Source organism: Lactuca virosa, chromosome 3 (genome assembly GCF_052849685.1).
Source record: "Lactuca virosa cultivar CGN04683 chromosome 3, Lactuca_virosa_CGN04683_v6, whole genome shotgun sequence".
Lineage (NCBI taxonomy): Eukaryota > Viridiplantae > Streptophyta > Magnoliopsida > Asterales > Asteraceae > Lactuca > Lactuca virosa.
The window spans coordinates 322,760,108-322,771,307 of record NC_136428.1 but is presented as its reverse complement, the minus strand read 5'-3'; the positions used below and the strand labels follow the sequence as shown (position 1 = coordinate 322,771,307).

General features: G+C 35.6%; 1 protein-coding gene across 1 annotated transcript; it reads right to left on the bottom strand.

Annotated features, from left to right (window-relative positions):
- Window positions 1-523: 523 nt before the first annotated feature.
- On the bottom strand, window positions 524-1,900 carry LOC145164741 (uncharacterized). Its single transcript, XM_079083433.1, has 3 exons — window positions 1,547-1,900; window positions 1,250-1,378; window positions 524-1,165 (listed from the first exon to the last, which is right to left on the bottom strand). Exons 1-3 carry the CDS (start codon window positions 1,898-1,900, stop codon window positions 524-526), a joined length of 1,125 nt encoding a protein of 374 aa, XP_078939559.1.
- Window positions 1,901-11,200: the final 9,300 nt, after the last annotated feature.

Genomic DNA, 11,200 nt, shown 5'->3' with positions numbered 1-11,200 from the left:
GGCCCAAACCAAATACATGAAAATAGAGAAGACAATAAATGAAATACAATTACATCAAATAAAAGGTGAGGAAATCCAATCCTCCCAGCTATAGAAATCACATTTGCCCCTATTTTTTATCCAGATAAACACCATGGACTTAATGTTCTCGACAACTTTGCGCGGGTTAGAAAATCTCGCCTGAAACAACCGTTCATTTCTGTTTTTCCAAAGCATCCAAATCAGACCATAACATATCGCAATGAACCGCTTACGTTTTTTGGATTATTTCCCCATTTAGCTGTAAAGTCCACAATATCCACCACTTCGTTTGCTTCAATCGAATTAATCCCACACCACCTGAAAATCATCTCACGCACCATTACCGCAAATGGGCAGCAAATAATAATGTGGTTGGCACATTCAGACCCGTCAATGCATGATCCACATAGGGTCGAGTCAAGATTAAGACCTCTGTTGTGAGATAGTGTCATTGCAAAAGGAATCCGTCCTTGCATAGCTCTCCATACAAAGCATGTTACCTTTATGGGACCAGCTTACTCCATTTAATTATTACCTGTTGATTGCTGATGGGTAGCATTTGATCTATCTTTTTCCTTAACATATGCACCTTATAGTTTCCATCAGGGCTTAGTTTGCATTTGATCTCATCTAGACCAGGTTGAAAACGAATAGTTGTGATGGAAGTTGTTAAATTCTCTAACTCGATAGTTAAGCCCACATTTGTTGGACAAGAACTCCAATTCCAATTGATTCCATCTGCAAGTATCTGGATACTCACCTTACACCGTTTCTTAGTTTCAAGAGCATAAAGTGAAGGGAATGTAGTCTTTAATTTACAGGTTCCAATCCAAAAATCGTGCCAAAATTGGGTATTGTCCCCTGACTTGATCATCTGCTGAAATATATCATGAAAACTAAGACCCAACCTTTCAATGTCCTTCTTAGTCCCCAATATGTTGTTCCATACACCGGATATTTGTTTTATTGACAAGTGCTCAACCAGTTTATTAGATAAATTATGAATTCCTGAAATAGCCTTGCACCATAAGGATGAAGATTCGTTTTGTAACCGCCACCACCATTTCACTATAAGAGCTATGTTAAGTGCTTTAATGGACCCAACTCCTAGTCCATCATTCTCTTTAGATGCTATAACGTTCTCCTATGAAACCCAATGTGTCTTTTTCTTTTCTTTGTTTCCACCCCACAAGAAATTTCTTCTTAAATTTTCAAGTGTCTCAATAACCCCAACAGGTGCTTTAAAAAGTGGCAAATAATATGTTGGGAGATTCCCCAATACAGTTTTGATGAGAGTTAAATGCCCTCCGAATGAGAGAGTTCTTGCTTTCCATTTGGAATGTTTTGCACGAAACTTCTGAATTATTGGGGACAATTACTTTTTGAGATTCAAGTTTGCACCAACTGGCACACCAAGATAATTGAATGGAAAGGATCCAACTTCACACCCTAGGAGACCGACCCATTGTCTGATTTCAGAAGTGGGAGCCCTGATGCCATAAACTTTGGATTTATTAAAGTTTACCTTAAGGCCAGATGAAACTTGAAAACATTTGAGTATACTTGCAAGGTTTTTAAGGTTGGAATGGCACCACTCACCAACAAATAAAGCGTCGTCCGCGTTAAAAAGATGGGAAATAAATGGACCATTACCGGGAGTTTTCGCATTTTTAAATAAGTTTTTTTCCCTTGCAGTCTTTAACGCCACATTGAGTCCCTCCATTGCAATAATGAACAGAAAAGGCGATAATGGGTCGCATTGCCTAACAGATTTAGTGATTTTGAATTCTTTGGTTGGGGTACCATTTATCAATACAGAAGCACGAGCTGGTGACACACATCCAGAAACCCAGGATCTCCATTTGTTCTTAAAAACCATTTGGGCGAGAACTGAATCTAAGTACTCCCAGTTAATCGAGTCGAAGGCTTTCTGTCACACCCCCAAACCGAAACGGCGGAAAACGTTCGGGGGCGGAGGATGTCATGTACTGTATCACAATAATTGAATAATAGTAATCAAAGCAACAACAACCATTGTATTAATAGTATAGTGTTTACATTACATTCGGATCATACATGTTTGACTCCAAAAGTAAATAACAAGTAAAGACTCGACGCTACTATGCTCCATCTTCTTGAACCCGGTGTGTGTACCTGTCTACTAGTGTCCTGAGAATACAAGTAGGTTTTGAAAGAGTATCAACATAAAGCTGGTGAGTTCATAAGCGTTTTGTTTTAGAAAATAGGTTATGTGTTCTTTCGAAAAATGTGTTGTGTTTCTTCAGAAAACCATATATTTTCTGATGCAATGAATGTTAAGTAAAGATGATTCTTACTAGTTCCTCCTGCGAGTACTTAGTGTATACATATCATATACAATCCCGATCGAACAAACAACAGATTGTGTGATTCTGCCCCAAGCCCACAACCAAACAAGGAACAGGAAATGAGGCGGAGATCACACATCCCACTGCAAGTCGGATCTTCATGTATTTATATAACCCTGAAGTATTCACTAGATACTTACAGATTTAATTGTACTGTTCCTTTGAATCTTCTGTTGAAAATGTTCCTCAAGAAAATCCAATATTTTCTTATTGAATACATGATTAAACCCATTCCTTCTATAACTACTTAGCTCATACTAGCTATGTATGAACCAATGTCGAACAGACGATCGATTGTGTGGATCTGCCCTAACCCCACAACCAAACAAGGAACGTGAAATAAGGCGGAAACCACACATTCCATAGTCTATCAGATATTCTTCATACATAGCCTAGATGCATAAACTAAGGAATTACGGAATTAACAATGAATGTTCAATAATGAAATGATAAACCGATTGTTTATAGAATACTGATGTTTATCCTGGAAAATCCTTCTATTTCCCTAAGTGTAAGTTATTGTATTATCTGTTCCAAACCGAAGAGTACAAGTATCTACCATACTTATGTTGTTTAAGTATTGTTCTATTTGAAAACCGGTATGTTCTGTATGAAAACCATTGTATGAAAACTTTTGTATGAAAACCTTTGTATGAAATCCTTTGTATGAAAACCTTTCTATGCATACCCTTGTATGAAAACCTTTGTATGAATACCCTTGTATGAAAACCTTTGTACGAATACCCTGGCTACCACCATTATGTATAGTATGTTCTGTAATCTGAAAGTGTTATTAATACCCTCTTGTGATCAATTAGTACATACGAGTTACAGAAATCTAGATCGAACAGACAGTTGATTGGGTGATTCTGTCCTAAGCCCACAACCAAACAAGGAACAGGAAATGAGGCGGAGATCACACATCCCACTGCAAGTCGGATGTTAATTTCATATTACCCTAGTGTACATACTAAGTCATCACATGCTTATTAGCCCTGCTGACTATTTGTTAGGTACATTATTACGTGAACGAGTCGTTGTTTCCCCTGTGAGTTCTTATAACCATACTATGGACGATAAACACTACGTCGTACTTTGGACGTCGTGAACTGAATGACGTTTGTCACCCCCAGGTTGACTGTAGCTAATAGTATGGGTGCGGGATTTTCACTCCCGTATAGATCTATACACAAACTAACGCTCTCCCTCCAGGAGACTTTGGCTATAAGGGGTAGACTTCTCAGAAGACGTGTCTCACACTGTTGGTTCTCTCAACGAATATTACTATGAAAACTCTTTTTGTTATTGACATGAATCCTTATAAAATAATATCTTTTATTTTATAATTCATAAGTTTGTTTTATTGTTTCAAAATTGTGCTTGTAACGTTTGTTTCTTAACATGTTTTGTAAAACTGATTCCAAGTCTGGTAGTAACAATGTTTACCATGTTTAGTAAGTTCTAAGTTCAATGTGTGCTAATGATAGGAAAATATAATAAACCTAATTATATTTTTAAACACAAGATTACTTGTTCTTTTACTAGTATTCCCCCCCTTAAAAACATTAAAAAGCATTGGAAAATATGGGGGTATGAACTCACCTGGTTGCGAGTGATCCGGAAGGTAAGATTGACTTCACAAATGAAGTCTTGAAGCATAGTTGGATCCTATAAGGTATATATATATATATATATATATATATATATATATATATATATATATATATATATATATATTCAATTAGTGGTTATAACTACTAACAAATATAGGAAACCACCTAAGATTGTAGGAAACACCCTAAATGAAGTGTTAGGCTCACAAATGGAAGCTTGGAACGGGTTTACGGCCACCCAAGGATGGGTTTGCAGCCCTATAGAGTTCACGGCCTCATGGGTTTCACGGCCTCATGAGGTGTTTACGGCCCTTATGAATCTATGTAGGGTTCACGGCCGTGATCCCTTCAAGTTCATGAAGATGGTGATGAATCATTATGAATCATGGAGAATCAAGGCTAGGATCTAGTAATCTTTCAAGTATAACAAGTTTAAGGTTGAAACACTTATGTTTTTGGAGCTTTGGAGGGTTCACGGTTGAAGCTTTTTGAGAGAGAATGGGGGTGTTCACTGTTGGGAGGAGGAGAAATGAGAAGAAAATGAGGTCACTCCAATATATATAGGAGGTGGTTCACGGCCGTGAACAGGTTTGCGGCCGTGAACACCTTGTGAGTGATTTTCTCTATCAAATCTAACCTCCCGATATCAAGCTAACTCATCCTAGCATCCATTCATACATTACACTAGGCTCAGAAACTATGAAACAAACCCTACTCACAGGAAAACGAAGTAGAAACAAGTCTGGATTTCTATTGATCGAGTTGACTTACAGACAGAGGTTTCAGGTTGTCACACTTTCTCAAAATCAACCTTGAATAAAACGACTTTTTTCATAATACTTTTCGCCCAATAACATACTTCGTTAATGATTAAAGGACCATCCAAAATATTCCTTCCTTTGACATACGTAGATTGTTCTTCACCAATGACACTTCCAATCACCTTCTTTATTCTCGTTGCTAAAACCTTGGTTATTATCTTGTAAAAGCAGCCTATCAGACTGATAGGGCAATAGTCTGATAGAATAGCAGGGTGTTTTATTTTCTGAGCACACTAGTAAAAAAATGACTTACGGTCACACTTTTCAAAAAACGGCCTATGACATTTTTTATTAAAAGTGTGCCCAAATGTCACTAAAAAACTCTAGTGACTGCTTTTGGATACATTTAAATTAGTTTCTGTGGCCATTGTACAAATAATCAAAACTTTAACCACACTTAATTATACCAAATGTGACAATTATTAGCCACACTCGAAGGTTGTGACCATATATCACCATCAGCTATGAATACTGATTAACATTATGATACATATTTTATATGAGACAATAGATAAATATATGGTGACATGAGACAATTTTATATGTTTCTATATCATGGTGCCCTTTTAGACATATGAAAGCCAATGTAGCTAAAAGGTGATACATATGGTCACATTAAATATTTGTGTGTCCATAGGGACTAGTGACTTAGTAAAAGCAAGAAAACAAGTTACTTTTAGTGGTATATGGTTATGTGCCTTTTATTATGTGTGTCAAAATATGATGAATTGGCTTTAAAAAACAAATATTGTGAGTGTAAGTAGCATTTGGTTATGGTTACAATTATTATGCATGTCCATAAGTAAATCTAGGTATAGAAGACATATAATGTATGATCAGAATAATTATAGTATGGTCATTAAATGTGTGACTATGATTTTATAATGGTAATTATTTTTGTAGCAGTGTATGTCTAAAGTTAAAGATTAGTCTACATAAAACGAAAATATGTTGCTGTAAGTATTTACTAGTGATTTATTAATATATATTGTGATTGATTTTTTTATTTTTTTTGGGAGAGGGAGACCCTCTGGAAATTATTATAAAACAAAAAGAAAATGATAGAAAATGAGGAAGAGGGTTAAAAGGGGTCATATGAGACTTTTACTAGTGAGGTAACATGATTAAAACGAGGGAGACTACAAAGTTGGATAGGGAACAAAAGACATAGGGGATGTTTGGCAGGATATGAATTTTTAAGATTTGGATTTTTAAGAGGTCTAAATTGTTAAGAGGGTCTGAATTCTTAAGATTTAAATTTTAACATGTTGTTTGGTTGGAACCTCTGAAATTATGTGCTTAATTATAAGAATGACCATTTTACCCTTTGTATTATTTTTTACTAAATTCAATGTTTATTTTTCTAAAATACGATGCTCTAACTGGAAGAGGTGGAAATATGATGTTATAATATATAAATCAATAAAAGTACATTGTTATTTCTTACATTTTACCCTTTACAAAAACAATCTTACAATAGATATGAAAACAACCTGAAAAGAAGAACACTAGTACAGAAACAAAAACACAAATTGTGTATATAAATTGCAATTTGAAGTTTTTGTTCCTAAAAATTCTACCATGACAACTTTGATGTTGTACAATGCATATAACGAATTTATCACCCAGACAGATTCAATATGGAATGAATTTATAAACAGTTCTTATAATCTTGATATTCACATAATTTTGGGCCTAATTGACGCTTACATTGAAGCCACGTTTTTTGATGAGGTAATCCAAATTATACATCAACCGGTATCTTACTCCAAAAATGAATTTATGTTCACAATCATATGCTAAACACCTATAAAAAATATTCAAACCAGTAGGTTAATCGAAATGATTCAATCACATAAGCAACGAGTCTAAATGCAACCATTCTATAAATCAAGAAAAGCTTAAACTAATAGATGATTTTAGTAAGGTGGCATCTACAGGAAGTATTAAAGTGCCATTTAATCTGATGTTGACTGAATGAATAAGACACAGTGGTAATTGAGTTATAGGGCAAGGCAAAAAAGAAGAAAAACCGATATATGAACTTATAATCGAATTCATAGCAAAAAAGAATCAACAAATCAATGTATCACTAAGAATCGATTTCAAGGGGGGAAAAAGATTTATTTTTGATGTATTCAAGGGAAAAATGATTCCAGCAAAAACAAAACGATTTTAGAGAAATAATATTTTACCCTGAGAAACTTTGTCGTTCGATTTTGATGGCGCTGGGAAAGGCATCGGCTTGAGTTGGTTAAAGGTCTGGCGGAGGCGGTCACCGGACTGGAGGACGATGGCCGGAGATGTGAGCGATGTGGAGGAGTGGAGACGGTCGTCGCTGTAAGGCAAGAGAAGTAGATCACGGCTGTAAGGCAAGAGGTTTCACTAATGCTGGCGATGGATGAGTGTGTATGTCGAACGTTAGTCTCTCGTTGAGGCGGCGCTGTAGGGCATGCTTGGCTAGACGGAAGAAACGAGGAAGAAGAGGTATAATGAAAAATAAGTGTGGGTTTTTTAATTTTTAGTGTAAATTTGTAACAACAAAGTCCAAATATTCTTAAAACAGATAAATTAAATAATATAATTAGAAAAATTATTAATAAATGTTGATTATATAACATAGATAAAATTATATTATTTTTCTATGGTTTGTCAGAATTCATGTGTTTGAGAACAATTATCAAGATGTTTACATGTTTGTTTATGTTATTTCAACATATTGTGTGGTTGGTTTTTGACAAACGTAAAATAACTTTTGAACATATTGTAATTTATTTACTCAACGTGATCATTTATCTTCATCACCATACATAATGTTTCCGAAAATAAAAAACTTTACCTGATATTTCCCTCTCCATCTTATATTTTTAAATGTGGGTGTGTGTGTTTGGGTGGGTATGGTTATATGGTATAGGGGTGTGTGTGTGTGGGTGTAAATGTATATAAATGTGGTTTTGGGTAGGGGTGGGTGGATATAGGGATTTGGGATATGGTAGTGTGTTTGTGTTAGTCTGTAGGTAAGGATACATGGTTCTGATGGTCGTTGTAGGGTGAGGATGAAGATGAGGATGAGGGTGGGGTGTTTATTGTAGGAGTAACACTTACCAATTTGGAATGAGTGTTAGATTGTTGGGTCTACGGTGTAATATATGTGGACCCATGCATGAGTTAAGATATTTGTTAAGCTCTTTTTGAGTAGATGAGGCTTAGACTTGACATTTTCGGTAATGGGCCAATGTTTGCGCTTCCAATGTTTGGGCCTGTTAGGCCATCAGACTTCTGTGTTGGACTTTGGACCAGCATGTTGAGCTTTCTTGGATTTTAGGCCCATGATCGGTTTTGGGCAAAATTTGGAAGATTGGGCCATACTTGGGCCTTTGGTTTCCATATAGGTTTTGGGCCTTTTGAATAGTTGATTTGGGCCTTGGCTTTGGTCCAAGTTAGATAAAGGGTAAAATGGTGTTTTTACCCTGGTTATGGGCTATGTAGCTTAGTCTCTGGTTATGAGTTAAGATCGAATTAATAATTGGATGTTATTGATATTGATAGCGTGGGGATTTTACCGAGTGAAGCACGATGCCGGGCGGGGCCCATTATATGTTTTATATGTATGATATGTGGTATTCTGGGGAACTCACTAAGCTTTGTGCTTACGGTTTTCAGTTTATGTTTCAGGTACTTCTGGTTCGAAAGGGAAGATTTTGGGATCATTGTAGTGCACACACCACCTCGTTCCGCATAGGGAATAAGGCTTTCGCTTTAAGCTTATGTCTTAGGGTTTGGGGCTTATGGTTTATTGTTTTCGAGTTAAAGAGTATGGATTAGGGCTTAGGGTTTATGGCTAAATATGGCTTATCGGTTGGAGTTTATGGATTATAGCTCATGACATATGGCTTACGGCTTAAGTTTTAGGGATTAGGGCTTATGGATTAAGGCTTGTGGCTTTAAGCATACTTCTTAGAGTTTGGAGCTTAAGTCTTATGGTTTATGGCTTAACTAGTAAGGCTTAGATCTTATGGCTTATGACTTATGGCTTAAGGCATATGGTTTATGGATTAATATGTCTTATGGCCCATGACATATGAGTTAAGGGTTAAGTCTTAGGGCTTATGGCTTATGTTGGTGATTTGTTATCATCAATGTTATTTAATGTAATGGGATTAATTTGTTCACAAAATCGTTTTCCCTCCATGTTTATATTCTCCAAAAGAAAATGGATTTTTTATAAAAATTCATTTTCCCTCCATTTTTATTTTCCAAAAATTGTATATCCTTTTCCCTCCATGTTTATTTTCCAAAAAAATAAATAAATTGATTTCTATATTATTTTCCCTCCATGTTTATTTTCACAAAAATTGATTTCTATATGATCCCCTTTCATTTTCCCCTTTAAACATTTAAACATTTAGCCCTAAATAACCGATTAGAAATAGAGGCTCCACATTTCTCTACTTATATTCACGAACATGCCTCTCATCCCGTTTCCAATCATCGTCATTCCTTGCTAATCGGTGTTCCCTGCCTTGGTCGTAGTCATCCTCATCGCCATCGCCATCACCATCGCCATCGTTGGCCAACTCTTGTCGCTATCAGAGACTCTCACGAGTCACGCATACCGCCGCAGAGCCGCCTCCTATCGCCATCCTTTTCATTTACCATTCTCATCTATGTTTCCTTCTTACTGTCGTTTCCTTGCTCATCATCAATGACGTCCGCCTAATGACGCTATCACCGATTCTCACGCCTAATGACTCCTCTTCCTATTGTTCTTTTCCTTGACCCTGTGCAGGTAATATTTTCAATCATCACTGATTCCCTTCATCGGTCCCTAAAATCTTCTGTAAAAGTAAGAAGCCATGGAATCTATTGCTTATTTTGCTTTGTGGAATCAGGTGTTGATTTTGCTGAAATAAGATATTTGTGAAAACTTTAAGGTGTCAACTGGTAAGTTCACTTTCGTTTCTGTCCATAATGTGCTCGATGTAATGCCAGGTATAGAAGTTGATAATTTTTCTTGATTGGTTGATGGTATAGTCGTGACTCATGTGGTGCTTGATTGATTTTTATTTCATGGAGAACTTATTAACGTTAATCCTGTATGCTCCACATTACACCTCCGTGTTTTTTATTTATGGAGCTTGAGTTCAATTTTATATGTATTAATCTCAACATCGTTTGTGTATCCTTTCCATAGGTGCTAATGCAGTTGAGTACATTATCAACCATGGAGAAATTTCAAATTTTTCTCAGTTTTTGTTCAAGAGAGCAACTTACCTGTTGTAAGTTATGCTCTTATCGTCTTTATCAAAGTTCCTTAATTGCATTATTTATACATAGTCCTTACATATGTTACATATGGAACAACCTCCCTAAGACATCTGTTTTTATCACTTTATTGATTGGTTATAAATAAATCATGCAAATATTATCATGTGTTCCAAATTGCTCATGGAACAAGGTCTTGATCGTCCCTCTAGGTATGTGCCCTTCAATCCTTCTTCTTGAAGCTATTGTGAGCCTTGAGAAGGTCTTTGGGTCACAAAACAAGGAATCCATGAAACAAGGTTTTGATTGCTTCTCATGGGAAGAATTTACTGAAATGGTAAGTATTGCTGCTTAAATCAGAAACTAGCAACAATCACTCACTTAATGATCATGTTCATATCTTGTTCATGTAGCAACGGTGATGTAAGCTATGGGATGTGAGCATATATGTGCACTTAAGGATATTGGTCCCAAGTAAGTGCTCTAGTATCCAATCAGTTGTATTATTCTTTTTTATCAAAATAATTTCAAAAAATATAAACATACGACTAGATAAATCATTATAGAAAGATATAGTTGTTGTTCAAACTCAAGAAATCACATCATTAGAGTTATCCTCCTATCTCTTTTAATTACAATGCTCTAGTTAATCTTCTTTCTGATTCTCATTTACTCTCTGTCATGTTATATATGCAATTAAATGCAAGTACAGACAACATTCTTTTGTTGACTCACTTAATATAACAACATACTTCAATTTCCTTTTCTATCTCTAATTTCTTCATAGCATCTATGGATTTTGTTGGCAAATTGATGATAAAATGACTTCTATTTGTAGTTCCTTGTTATAGGCTTCAATGTAATTAACATTGTTTTGCAAAATAACATAAGATGTAATTCGAATTTTGAAGTTTATGATTGATCCATTCCACATCTTGATTTAGGGAAACACATTTATCAAAAAAAGAATGGAACAAGAATGATGATGTCTTTCAATAGTTTATTTGTTGCTGCATGATCAACTACAAGTAATTTTAGTTCAAGATATCAAAATGAAAAAGACTAAAAAGAGAAAAAAGACCACTTATGCAAC

Excerpts from the sequence above, each read along its gene's own strand:
- LOC145164741 (XM_079083433.1), bottom strand. The coding sequence starts at position 1,900 with ATGGTTTTTAAGAACAAATGGAGATCCTGGGTTTCTGGATGTGTGTCA. Across the intron at positions 1,379-1,546 it reads AAGTTTCATCTGGCCTTAAG|AAGTTTCGTGCAAAACATTC; the intron begins GTAAACTTTAAT and ends CCAATAATTCAG. Across the intron at positions 1,166-1,249 it reads TTTTTAAAGCACCTGTTGGG|GAGAACGTTATAGCATCTAA; the intron begins GTTATTGAGACA and ends TGGGTTTCATAG.